A 13,753-nucleotide genomic window follows, 5' to 3' on the forward strand; every position below is an offset into this window, starting at 1 on the left:
TCACTCTGGTGTGGCCAAACCCAGACGTCCTGGGGGTTCCCCCACTTGCAAACAAGAACCCCGGGAACCCCCTTGCAGGGGTTTTCCAAGGTGCAAGTTTCATGTGTTGGGGTGCAGATGGCTCAGCAACATCCGTTTCTGCTGATCAATTGGATCAGCTATGCTGGGACAAAAAAAAAGAGTCCGTTTTTGCCCTAAAAGGTGTCTGAAAAGTGGATGCATCGAACCCTATGGCTGGTACTTGGCAGAGACCACAACAGTAGAGGTTCTTTTACTCCGTAGTGAAATCATGCCACAACTCCGACTGTACTGGTGCAGCATCTCTGAACCGCTGGTCTCCCACCGCCCTGCGGCCACGCACAGCAGAACGGAAAGCATTCCACGTGCAAGCCCACTGCGACCGACTTGAGAGCAAAGTAGAATTGAAGCACTTTTGTAGGTCCCTGTTCACGTGCATTAACACGTCTAATTAACTTCTGAACTGTTGCAGGTACTTACCTATTCTGGACTTGAGTAGCTGCAAAATTAACATAATTCTTCTTTTCAAGAAGTTTGGCTAGCAGATTCTCAATTGCACCTTTCTGATTCTGAAATGCTTCTTCCAAAAACTGATACCTTTCAAAGCCACAAGAGAGGACACCATTTATTATGGAACAGTGCATTGAAATTAACACTTTTCAATTTGTAAGGGACATTTTGCAAAGTGGTTATTAATGTTCAATTTGCAACACTTCTGAATGGTGCAATAAAGGCCTATGTAAAGCTCCTGAAAAAAGAACATTCAAACTTCCACATGTATCAATGTGTGCGAGCATGTTCAAATAACTTGGCTTATCATGTATGCACAGGGAGAAAGGACAAAATATTACAGTTCACAGCATAGCAGCTTACTGGACAGAAGGTAAAGAGAACAAGTCTAGAATTAACGCGAGTGAAAATTTTATCTTTCATCAATATTGAAGAAAGAAAGCCCCTGGAAGAATCCACTAAGAAAAAAAATGCATTAGGCTACCTTCTGGTCATTAAAAGATAGACACAGACCAAATGCACTGCACGCACAAAACACCAAAGTATACTGAATGCAAGGAAGGACGAAGAAAATTTATTTCACTTCTCAGACTGCTATTCACATTTGACCAAAGCAGCCCAAGTCAAAAGCTGCTACGTTTTCAGTTTTTCCCCACGTGAAAGACCTTTTTGCTCTATAATTTCCCACATGCTAAAAATCCAACAGAAAAGACTGCGTCTACAACAGCTTCCCCTCAGTATTGTCTGGGTGGGGGGCAGGATAAAAACTACGCCCTCTGATACATTTACCCTAAATGAGGGGTGTTTTCCTAATTCATTCAGGGCACTGCAAGATGGGACAGAAAAGAAGCAGAACAAGTAACTTAAGGATAGAAAGGAGAACTTAAAACTCGGAAGAGCTGCGATTTGTTCTTTTGTCACATGCCTTCCAGCGCGTCACCCAAAACTCTGCTTACGGACTTCCAAAGGGAATGACGTGGTTATCATTCTCTTGGCTGTATGTAAACCTCAAACTTCTCAAGCGTAACGTAGCAATGGCGTAAGGAATCCTACCCAAGAGTCCCAGAATATGCTTTTCACCACCCTCGCTACAGAAAGTGCCAGCACTTTTCAGGTCAGGAAGTTTTAGCAAATGGAAGAAAAATAGTTTTGAGACGGATCAGAAGCATCAACGTTCTGCTCAAAAGCTATCGCTGATCAGAGGAGTAAGTTTCATAAGGAAACTAAAAGAGCAACTGGGGCCTGGCTAATTAATCCTGAGAAACACCTGGATCCATAATTAAGGTAATGCAAACGCCTTGCTTCAACTGGATCACGCTTGTGCAATAAACACTTTGGCAAGGGACTGTTACTTATACCAGACTGGTGTCGCTTTTGTGTTTTTTGCAAACTGCTATCCACTTGAAACCAGCAACAGGTTTGAAATACGAGAGTATCGCATCTCAAAATCAGCACCAACGTCATCCCTGCCTATGGGTATTTCAAGAACTGTTGCAAGAACCTAGTGTCCTGGTCCAGGAGAGCAGCTTGTAGCTGCCAAGCCATTACAAACTAATGGGGTTCATGGCCCACAAATATGCAACAGCTCTCAAAGACCTGTTTGAACAACCAGAAACGCACATGTTCTTTATCTATTTTTACCAAAGATGCCACAACAAAAGACCCAGCTACATGTCACTAAAATTACTTATCGTGAAACTTTTGGCCCAACTCATGCAATAAGAGTTACTGGAATAAGGACAGTCTTCCTGGGGTTTCTAAAGTACTTCTGCTGCAAAGGACTTAAAAACCAGCAACTCAATGTGTGTCTATTGCTCCAGGACAATGTGATGCCCACTGGTTCCCACCCGTAAAGGTCTCTAGAACTGGAACGGCTGCTCAGATGTTGATTTCAAAGGCCTGCTTCGTTACAGAGGATTAGGTTTTCAGGTGAGGAATAAGCAGAAGATAAAAATCAGTTCTTCTTTTCACCTGCTATGATTTCGCTTCAACCTTTTACTGACCTCTATAAAAGTCCTCAATTTCACTTTTATCACTTAATGATAAAAGAGGCAGCTGTCGTACCCAGCTGCAATTTGCAGCTGTACACAGAAGAAACATTTTACAGACCATTTCTATTTAGCGGTAACTGAAAGGAGGTGATCAGAGAAGTCTTATGGAAGAGAGTATGCTGCAGAACGAGATGCATCTATTTATGGATTGCTAATCAGTTAGCGTCACGTGCACAACAGGCAGATGTGAGACAGGCTACCCAGCAAGCACTACTTAGCAAACCCTGGAGACCAAAAATTTTGGACAACTGCATTTTGAGGATGCTTACAACATGAAAAAAAACTGGGCCAGAGATCTCGCAGTGGCTTAAGTTATCAAACTCTCAGTAATTTAGAATTTAAAGTGAAGAGTGTTTGACTGCCGTAATAGTCTATGAGGTTACTGAATATACTGGGCAGATGAGAAAAACCGCCAAAATTAGCCATTTCAAAGCATTTTCCAAATAAACTTGAAGAGCAGCTTGCCAGGGGTATGGTATACGTGCTGTCCGGAGTTCGAGTGCTGCAGGCAGTTCGGCAAGGGCTGGCTAACGCCAAGGATCAGGGTTGATCTGCAGAGCCAGTGATTTGAACGTACAAGTACGCGCGTGAACGTCTTTCTCGTACCACTGCACAGCACAACCCTCACTAGTCTCTCCTGCTCTTCAGCGGATGCAAAGAGGGGAAAACAAATTCTCAGTTAACATTCTGACGGGGAATAAGGCCAGTTTAAAAAAAAAAAATAAAAAAAAAATCAAGCAGTAGACCAAGACCAGGTGGAGGGCTTTAGCCCTTTGTGTTGGGAAAATACATTAATCTATGACACAAACCTTGACACGATTTAATCCTAAATTGAAAAACTGTTACAGTACACATGTTAAAATATGCCTTTACCAACATTGCAACCTCTCCCGTGATTCATGACTATAAACTCTGCTTTTTTTTGCTTTTTTTTTTTAAATAACATTGACTTTAAAGATACAGGCTTGTGCCAAATTATATTTTATGAATATTTCATTTGTGACCTGATTGAAGTTGCCAAGCTAGCAGATACCAGGCAGGTTAACGCTGTAACCGCCACTGTCCGTTCACAGCACGCCTGACTAGCAGCTCTGCATCCATCCCTGGAGGCCCAGCGTAGCTCTGCTAGCGCGCTACCCTTATGACTTCCAGTACCCCTAGCAGGGTTTCCCTGTCCAAGCGAGCACTGCAGTCCCGTGAAGAATAAATGCAGCGGTTTTTCAAGGCACAAATGCTTGAGATTAACTTCACTTCTTTTTCTAAGAAAAGGCACCACAGGAGTTAAGACATGTTAATATTTGTACCTGTGTTCTTTGTGTTCCAATAACTGACAGTCTCTGCATGTCAGTCTGTCACATGTTTCACAGAAAAGTTTTAACTGTTCTTGTTTGTGGACAGGACAGAAAACAGGACGCTGACCGGATGCTCCCACGGCCTCTGTTTTTAAAAACAAACCATTTTCGCATTTTAAAATATAGTTTAAGACAGTTTGAAGAGCAAAGTTGGTAACTGCCATCATGAGTAAGATTTGAGAGCTCTGCCAAAGCCAATTACAAACCTATTCTCAGCCTTGGCTGTGTAAGTGACTGTAAATATGCATCCATTAAAATATTTACAGCGGTTATGAAGAATTTCCAGGTTTGTTATAGTTTAAGAAAAAGAGGGCTCCCCGCTTCTTCCAAAAAACCCACAAGTCAGTCCTCCAGGATTCTCTTAGATACGTCTGACCAAAGCCTCCGTGATCCCGCAGCACGGCCACGCGGCTTTGCTCGGCTCTAAAGACGCGCGGGCGGTTCACGCGTGCCTCAAACTTTTATGCTGTCAAGCACCCTGGGGTCTTCTAAGTGACCTCTTCCAAACCCTGACAAACAGCAGTAAGTCACAATCGACTGATTCATTTCATGTCAGTGTATATATCGTGTATACTCAGGAACTTGGTATTAGTAACCATCTAGTTATTTGCACTCCACCTGGGCTGGATAATAGTAATTTTACACCCAACCAGATGAAGGGTAAGGGGAAATATTTCTCTGGGGTATTTCTATACTACCCAAATCTCTTTAGAAGAAGCTTATGGAGGGGGTTGGAGGTAAGGAAGCAGTCTTTAGAAGATCAAGCAGATACAGATTAAAGAGGGGAAAAAAACGATTGAACATTTTCCTGGATTGTCAAGTACTTTCTGAAGCTTGTTATATCAGACAAGTTACTGCAACGAAAGACAGTTCATGAAACCCAAATTAAGACTACTAAAAGGAATTTGAAAGACTTCACAGCATTATTTCACATGGCCAGAATATCAGAGAAACAACAGATTGTTTCCTCTGAGCGTGTAAACGAGTAAATCATTCACTATACCTGAAGATATCACCAAGTATAACTGCATGTCATTTGTACTAAAGGGAATGCAAATTCTGGCTCTAGGCTCTTTGCATTTCATAAATGCAAACCTCTTTTTTCTTTCTGAAGGAAAGATTACCATAGTAGAACAGTCCTAAATATTGAAGTGGTGTTTTCCTGCCACCCTTTGCCCAAAGTGCTAAAGAAGAAAAGGTCCTCTTAACCTGACGGTCATAACTTTCATGCCATGTTCCATCAAGAACTGCATCATTTCTATTTTGGTAGCCTCTCTTACTGTGACTCTACCAGGCTGGGCTACTTCCAATAGGATCCAGCATTTTGAACACATACCCACGTAAGGTTTTATAAATTAGCAGTTGATGTAACATTTGAAGCAGAAATAAAAATTTCCTGAAAAATCAATTTTCTTTGCAAAGGTACAAGTTTCAGCATTAGCAGATGCTGTAGGTTATCAGTAACGATGTTGGCACAGCCAGGAGTTCCTGCAGCATGGTCAAAACGGCAACCACACAGTTCAGTTACACGTCCTCACTGTTTTCCAAGCACGATATCTAGACCTGTCTGTCTTGCCCTAATTACCGCCCGACAATACATCCCGGTTCTGTAGGCTCAACACTTGTTAAGTGACAGCTCTTTGCCCTCGTTTGCAAGGAAACGAATCAAACGCAGAGCTGCGAGGCACACCCTGGGGACAGCACTAAGAAGAGCGGGATTGTCCCTATTTTATTCCACTAAGTTGTGCACTCTGAAGCAGAACGATAATTTAAAGGACTGACACTTCCCATTTAAATATGCAATTTTATATCGTTCATGCGTGTAATTTAGCACAACTGTGCGAACTGAAAGTGCAGGTAGTAAATAACAATGGTCATAAGCTGATGGAGAACAGGTTTAGGTTCGAGATCAGAAGGCAATATTTTACAGTTAGGGTGGCCAAAATCTGGAACCAACTTCCCAGGAAAGTGGTCCTCGCTCCTACCTTGGGGAAATTGAAGAGGAGGTTGGACGCTCACCTGTCTGGGGTCTTGAGAACCCAGCATCCATTCCTGCCCGTGGCAGGAGGTCAGGCTAGATGATCTGTTCAGGTCCCTCCTGACCCTACCTACTGTGAAACTATGAAAGAACAAACTGTGATGGTCCTAGAAGCGTACCACAAATTCCACCTCTGCTTAACGGTGCTGATGCCACAGTGACATCCTTTAGTTTACTGTACCAGGGCCACAGGCTGCCTCCAGCCTTCATGAAAGCCTCTGGCAGGTAACCCCCAGCATATAAAGGGCTGTAGAGAAGAACCTTTAACTTTGTGGTCCTGGCTCACAGGCTATAAGTAAACATGGATATCAGCACATGCAACAGCGTTGGCATTTGACCTCACCCATTCTTAAAGAAAACTACCAGTTCCCCAGAAGTGCCCTTGGCTCTAAGCCTACTTGGCTCCTACTGGCAAAGGGAACCAGAAAAGCGCCAAAGTAGAGACTTCATTAATAACTGTACTGATGCGTCGGCCGGATCAGAAGGCTATTCACTCTACCCCAGCTGGACAGACTCCACGGCACTAAAAGCGTTGTCATGAAGGACATCCGGCATGGTACAGACTGCGCAGGCAAAGCTATTCCTTGGTTAAAGGGGTGCCCCTCACGCTCTCCTGACCAAACTCTACCAGGTGACAGCCTCGCCCCCTTTCATTTTCTGTATTTACACACTCCATCGTGAAACCTTTCACTTAATGAAGCATTATCAGAGCAAGCCATTTTAAGCTCATTTCACACCTAGAAATTTCCTCCACTTTTCAGGCAGCGCCAGTTACACTGATCTGGATCTGTCCCTATCCTTCTGGGAAGCTTACGCTCCCGATCAGCATTCAGCTCATCCTTCCCATGACATACGTACACAAAACAATTGACTATGGTTTTTATTCCTAGGCTACAGGTGGCTAAGTAAGACATCAGCAAGCTTACCTGAAGAGACATCCTCTTTCTTTCTGATCATATGATCTTTAGTAAATTTTACTCGCTGATGAGCTTCTATGCACGTCTTGCACAGCCATTCCCCACACTCCACACAAAAACCAACAGCACTAGAATTATCTTCACAACTGGTACACACCTAAAAGCAGAAACAAGAGTCAGGGAGAGATACCCTTTCCCCGTACGGTCTTCATTGAATCTAAATAAAAAGCAGTAAAAGAGCTTTGTTTCTTTAGATGACGCGACGTACAAAACACATGCACCAAGGAGGACACGACTTTCAGCAAGAAATGGAGTAAAATCTCACCTGTTCTGACTTTTCATCAGAGCTACTCGGTGCTTCTGATGTGTCCTTCACAAAGTAGTTGTCCACAAGGTCGATTTGTCTGCATTCTTGGCGGCATATTGGACACCTGATGACACCAACTGCAACACAAAAAATTGCACCTGTCTTTAGTTTTGAGGGGGGGAAAAACGATGAAAACCTTTATGATTCTGGCATATTGATTAAGAGGAAAATATAATAATCAGAATACATATATAAAACCATCTTCAAGCTGATTAATTTGATCAGGTAGTTGAAAACCGAACTAAGATTAACAGCATCATCGTTACAAACCTGAACAGGTCCAGGCACGACAGGATTTCAGCCAAAGCTTTTGGAAAGGGGCAAGCTGATAAAGAGGCCTTCCCCCTTCAGTGGACAAATCCCACGTTTTATGAACTGCAGTGCAACATGTCAAGTCTTTCACCGACTTCGGAATAACACAAAATCAACCTGCATTGTCAGTGAAGTAGTCTTGCCGTACTGTCCGTGAAGAAGTATGCATGGCACCCAACGCACCAGAGAAGGGGAAGAAACTGATGGAAGGACTTTCAAATGACTTCTTGACTTTTAAGTCTGCTCTGTTAGGTGTCCTGAAGACGAGCAGAACTAGCCTACAGAAAAAGATGACCTTGACTTGTCAATGGAGATCAGTTAAGTAATTGCCCCTGCGAAACACATCAAGAACTAAACCCAGGGGCACAAACCATGGCAGGAAAAGTTTTTGGAAGATATTACATTTAAACTAATGGGTCATGTACCTGAAAGAAATGGGTGTCTCACTACTCAGTTTGTTTCCATAAACCCTGCTAAGGCATGACAACATTCCCTGCCTTCAAAAACCTGGAGGCGGCCTACCATGAACTACTCCATGGAAAGGTGGTTGAGTAAGGGGCATAACTGTAGTGAAATGCTCACAGTTTTGAAGCATGCTCAAAAAGGGTGGTTTGGAAGGAAGGATAAGACTACAACAGACACGCAGGTTTCAAGTCACTAATTATCAGCTGCACATCCAGGCCCTCTTGCAGGGAATATTTAGAGCACGGGTACAACCGCTAACAACTACACAACTCTATAATTCGGAAATACTGGCTTACGCTCTAGTCATCAATTCTTCCAAGGTACGCCTCAGTGCCGCGGGGGTTTCCTGAATTATAGCTAAATTCTCAGTGAGTTGTAACGGTACCTGCAAAGAAATGAACCGGGTACGGACAACATCAACTCGATTTACGATACGCAATGCGTGTTGGAAATTGGAAAAAAACCCCACGAGGAATCACGGACAAGACACTCGCATACCACGTTAAAACCTACGTCATCCAACCTTAAAATCGGCAAGGAAATCCCTCCTAAAGGGCGGAGCTTTCAAATAAGGCTAGGCTCCTGTCTACATGAAGATCCTCAGACAGGTTAAAGTAATCCGTTTTAAAAACGTGCCCACATAGACAAGCTTCAGAATTAATAACAGCCTCCCCAGAGTACTTGGTACAGAAGCAGCGCCCTTACTCCAGGGCAGCAGAGGAAGGTAGCAAGATCCTTGCAGTGTCAACACATGCTCAGGACAATGATGTTGTAACAGTGATTATCTCCAGAAACGATCAACAATGTCAGTGCCCAAAAGAACAAGAAGTGCTTGCTCATTTATGTCAGGGAGTCTCCCAAGCAAAGAGATCTTTGGGACTGTCCTCACAAATGAAAGCTCAGCTCGGTTAGCTATGGACGAACAGGTGATAATTCCAGGAGAGATGCTGTAATGAACCAATGGTCTAGATATGCAAAGCAAAGCACTTTCACTGACCAGCTATAACTAAAGCATGTTAAGGAGCCCTGTGACAAAACGAAACATCGCAGCAAAAACCCGTCCTTATTACGACAGCAGCTCTCCTGTGCTAAATCACAAGGCAGATGACAAAGCGCGGGCGGGCGGGCATGCGGACGGGGGAATCGAGCCTCACAATTTTCAGGCACAGTATTCAAGTACTTCTTGGGTTCCCATCTGAAGCGCATGTTCACACGATACAGTAGCACTAGAAAGTCAAGGCCCTTTAAAAGATGGGGCAAAAAACCTGCCCCTGAATAAAATAGACAAAACAAGTAACTATTTCAGATCACAAGAAGCTACAAGAGGACAAACAACAACAGGACTACATGGGAAGTGTGCACCCAAGCCATGAAGACAAGGTGCCTCAGGACTTTCTTTGAAGCACTACATTTACAAGACTGTGTATATTCAGTAAAGCCAGCACAATAGTCTATTTAGTGGATTATAACGTCTTTAAAAAACCCTTAACTTCTCCGCTTGCCGGTTATTTCATTTTCAGTGCTAGCTTTCAAATACTGTAAGTAACATTACACACAACACTTCACCTTGTGTCCCCAACTCTCCTAGCCTGAAGATACATCAGTATAACTCAGTACCTAAGCTCTTGGGAAACCAAGTTATACTCTCCCAAAGACAAAGTTCCTTACTGAGAAAACTGTCAGAATAGGGTTATTTCATAGGAATACTCGCATCAAACCTTAACGTGCAACGAAAAGTTAATTTTCTGGTAAAAACGTGAAATACGTTTTAGGATGGGACATAATATTTTACTCGTGAAGCCAGAGGAAGAAAAATGTTTCCCGTCCCCAAAAATCTAAATTACAATGAAGTTTAAGAGACTGTCCTACTTTTACATAGGCCGGACCACACGCTTCCTCTGCGACTATAAATTAAGAACTCTAGCACACTACCACGTCATCAGGTAACATATTGTACGATTACAGACCGCTGCCATACTGTTCTCTTGAAGCAAATTAAGATCAATGCGTGCTTCAAAAACTTCCAAAGTTAAAACCACAAAAATATTTAAAAAGCTTCTTTGTGGATGGCACAAGAAAAACAAGTTATGGTAAGAGCATCTAGACCATCCCAAGCCACAGCAAAATTAGGAATGGAGGTGAGTGTTGAGAGGAACTAAGATCATGGGGTTTTACATCCTCTTCTCAATCTGGAATTTTTATTACAAAAAGCGCTTTTCCACGATACCAAGGCTGGTTTCATGCTACCTTAAAATAGTGATCATCCTCTATTAAATCACATCTTTTAGACAGGAAGTTAGTCTTACAGTCGAGGCGCAGAGCTTAGAACCAGAAAACTTCTGAGTTGCTAGAATCACAGAAAATGGGGGCTGGAAGGGACCACGAGTCCAGATGTGGCCTCCCCAGTGCTGAACAGAGGGGAAGAATCACTACTGCAGACCTACTGGCAACACCACTACCAACGCAGCCCAGGATGCCGGCAGCCTTCTTGGCAACACAGGCGCGCTGCTGGCTCCTGTTCAGCTTCTTGTCTGCTGTCACCCCCAGGTCCTTTTCTGCAGAGCTGCTGCCCAGCCGGTCGGTCCCCAGCCCGCACCGGTGCAGGGGACTGTTCCCTTCTCAGTGCAGGACTTTGCACTTGTCCTTGCTGAACCTCATGAGATTGCTTTTGGCCCAATCCTCCAATTTGTTGAGGTCACCCCGAATCCTAGCCCTGTTCTCCAGTGTATGTATTGCTCCCCACAGCTTGGCCTCATCTGCAGACTTGCTGAGGGTGCACTGCATCCCATCTTTCAGGTTGTTGATGAAGACATTGAACAAAACCATCCTGTTCCCAGCCACCCTACAGACTTTGTGGAACATCAGGCACTCACCCTACATAGTCCACTTTCGCCACGTGCAAAATGGAAATACTACTTGCTTTACATAAGCATTCGGACACAGAAGTACTTGAGTTCCGAGATCCTCGCATGGAATTTTCTAAAGGCTGAAACGTATTTTTAATTACGTTTGCTTTTTTGGCTTTCCCCAGCATTTGAGGAGCTACCTTTAGTGTGAATTACAAAGAAGTCCAGTTGTACATACACAGTAGAGTACAGAAGAATTTTTTTTTATTTTTTTTTTTATAGGACAGCTAGCTTCACTACTTGTCTTAAAAAACTCTCATACCCATTAGTGTCCCCCAATAAAAACAGAGAGTAAGAGCATCTCTAACAAACATTTAGTACTGAAGGGAGTACATCTACATGAGATGCTTCACTTGAGATCAGATCAAATTACTGTGCAGTAAACAAGTAGCAAATTTACTCACCATTACTTCCTGCGCAGTAGTGCACATGTAGACAGCTGATGGACTAAATGTGCTCCTGGTCAGTCGGACAGCAGGAGGCGCGACACTGCTCCTTGCCCACCACCACAGCCCCTGAGGGGACAAGGTCCCCTTGTCCCTGCAACAGGGGGCTCCCAGCCGCCGCTTCACGAGTATGATCAGGGAGTCGGGGCTGGGAGATTCTCATCTGCTGGCCCTAGCTCCGCAGTTGCAGGGCCCAGGCTGGGAGATAAGAAACTCCCAAGCTCAGGTCCCATGACTGCAGACCTAGGGCCTGCAGACAGGAATCTCCCAGCTCTGCAACTGTCATTGTGGAGCGAGGGCTGGGAGCTGCCTGCTGCCAGGGCAGGGGGCCACTGTCCCCACGGTGGCAGACCCTACCCTGGCAGCTCCCGGGGGCAGGGGACAGCTGTCTCCTGGACCCATGATCCCAGCACCAGCCCCCTGGGCAGGCACACAGGGGAAGCCTAGAGCTGCCCCTGGCTGCTGCAGGAGCATACTGCTGCCATGAGCAGCAAATCTGCTTCTGCTTCCCTGTACATGCAGACATCTGCCTGGGGTGGGTTTACCCCAGAGTAAACCCAGTCCAGAGTATCTGCATGTGTACAGGCGCCCAAAGGCCATGGAAACACAGAGTTGCTTTAATAAGGGGGGGGGGGGGGGGGTCAAACTTTCTATTTAAATGCTCTCTTTGGCTTGCTAAAATTATGCAAAGCAGAATCTACTGAAGGATGGATGAAGGGGATGCATGTCACTGTCTGAAGAACTGTCACTATCTTTTTAGCAAGTTGTCCACGCACACACACGGGCGGGGGGGGGGGGGGGGGGGGGGGGGGGGGGAACGGACGACACATGGGACAACAAAGGGATGGGATTTAAGCCTCCATATATCACACCAAATTATCTACTTGGAACTTCAGGGTGGGAAGCAAGGCCATTTTCAGCTATTTAAATAAACCCACATTTTAGAGACTAGAAGTTATTCCTTCAACTTCTGAGATGAAACATCTCAGATGAAAGAATGTTTAATTTTCAGATAAGCAGTCCTATTTGGATGAAGGAAAAGGTGCAGCAGGAGAAGTTTTATTATACACCAGCAGTACTGCATTCTGGTCTTTCAGCCACTCTATAAAATCACGCCTTGAAGTAATTTTTGTGGGATATGGGAAAAGTGCAGGAAGGCAGCTGCAGTGTGTACTCAAAACAACTGCTAAAGTGAAGAGACAGACTCATGGGGACCGAGGCAGGTCTAGCATGCTGATGTGCTATCGGCGTCCTTTGCTTTCTATTGCACACTCGCCAAGCCTCAGAAGCATAAGCCATAACTGCATGTGCACAGTTTAAATAAGTGCGACTTGTACACGTATAAATACAACCCTTACCGATCACTTACTAGCCACTAAAAGGCAGCCACTACACCAGCAACATTACAAGATAGTTTGTCCATAAGGGAAGAAGAACTTCTCCATTTGACAGTGAAAGAAAGCCAAGTAAGGTTATGTTCGAAGTTCCAATTTAGGCGGGAGTTGAAGGGCTAGCCCTTCCTACTCTTCATAAAGAGTGGCATCATCTTCATCACCAGGGCTCAGGGCCCTCTTCTATGAATCCACAGAAAGACCCCATTCTTCAGCCAAACATGCGTGCTTGTTTCGTGAACTCAAAAAGGAAAACTCCTACCTGTGCAGTCCCCAGGGCTACTTGCTGCAACACTCCAGGCTGGGCTTTTGTTTGCTTGCTTTTGCAGCTCTCCCCTAAGAAGTAACCAGCCCAGACCCTGAACCATGGTAACTTAATGTATTTACATACGGTAAGCATACTTTTTCCCCTGTATCAGCTACATGTGGCTCTTTTATTAGCCTATCACACCAAACACTTCTGAAGTTAAAACGACAAACATCTCTTTCCTTGTTTCCTGTGTCACTAAGGAAAACAGAGGGTACAAACAGGGAAGTGACAGAAACAAATACAACCGCATACATTTTGGTAAAGCCCATTTCTGAAAACAGACTGATTTAATATAATCCTCAACATCTGCCTTACAGTGGCTTGGTTCATTCATACAAGACATGGCATGAATTAGCACACCACCCTAAACTTCTGCAGACTTATATCAATACATCCCTCAAAACCCATGTTGTGAACCACTTGCCACGAAGCAAGCATCGTGCTTGAAGGGGCACTTCAATTTCAAGCCTCTCTTCACACAAACGCATCCTTAGGAATGCAAGTTTCTCGTGCTGGTTCTCAACTCAAAGGTAAGTATATTTTGAGGAATCTCAAAAAAATCCCAGAGGTCTGCATTTCTTAATGCAAAGAGCGTTCCGTACTTCAGGAAATATTTTCAAACACTCGTGCAATCTAGTAACTCAAACTTCCGTTTTAAAGTTGAAACTTG

At 44.2% G+C, this 13,753-nt stretch overlaps 1 protein-coding gene across 2 annotated transcripts in view; it reads right to left on the reverse strand.

The window, feature by feature from the left end:
* The window catches only part of TRIM33 (tripartite motif containing 33), a 38,906-nt gene that overhangs the window by 21,058 nt on the left and 4,095 nt on the right, over positions 1-13,753 (reverse strand). For both annotated transcript variants that reach the window (XM_059717431.1, XM_019485987.2), the window contains exons 2-5: positions 7,212-7,330; positions 6,896-7,043; positions 3,884-4,016; positions 499-615 (exon numbers count right to left, since the gene is read on the reverse strand). In XM_059717431.1, coding sequence (XP_059573414.1) covers positions 499-615; positions 3,884-4,016; positions 6,896-7,043; positions 7,212-7,330 — 517 coding nt within the window. The remainder of the gene's footprint in view (positions 1-498; positions 616-3,883; positions 4,017-6,895; positions 7,044-7,211; positions 7,331-13,753) is intronic.

This window comes from Alligator mississippiensis, chromosome 14, assembly GCF_030867095.1.
Source record: "Alligator mississippiensis isolate rAllMis1 chromosome 14, rAllMis1, whole genome shotgun sequence".
Lineage (NCBI taxonomy): Eukaryota > Metazoa > Chordata > Crocodylia > Alligatoridae > Alligator > Alligator mississippiensis.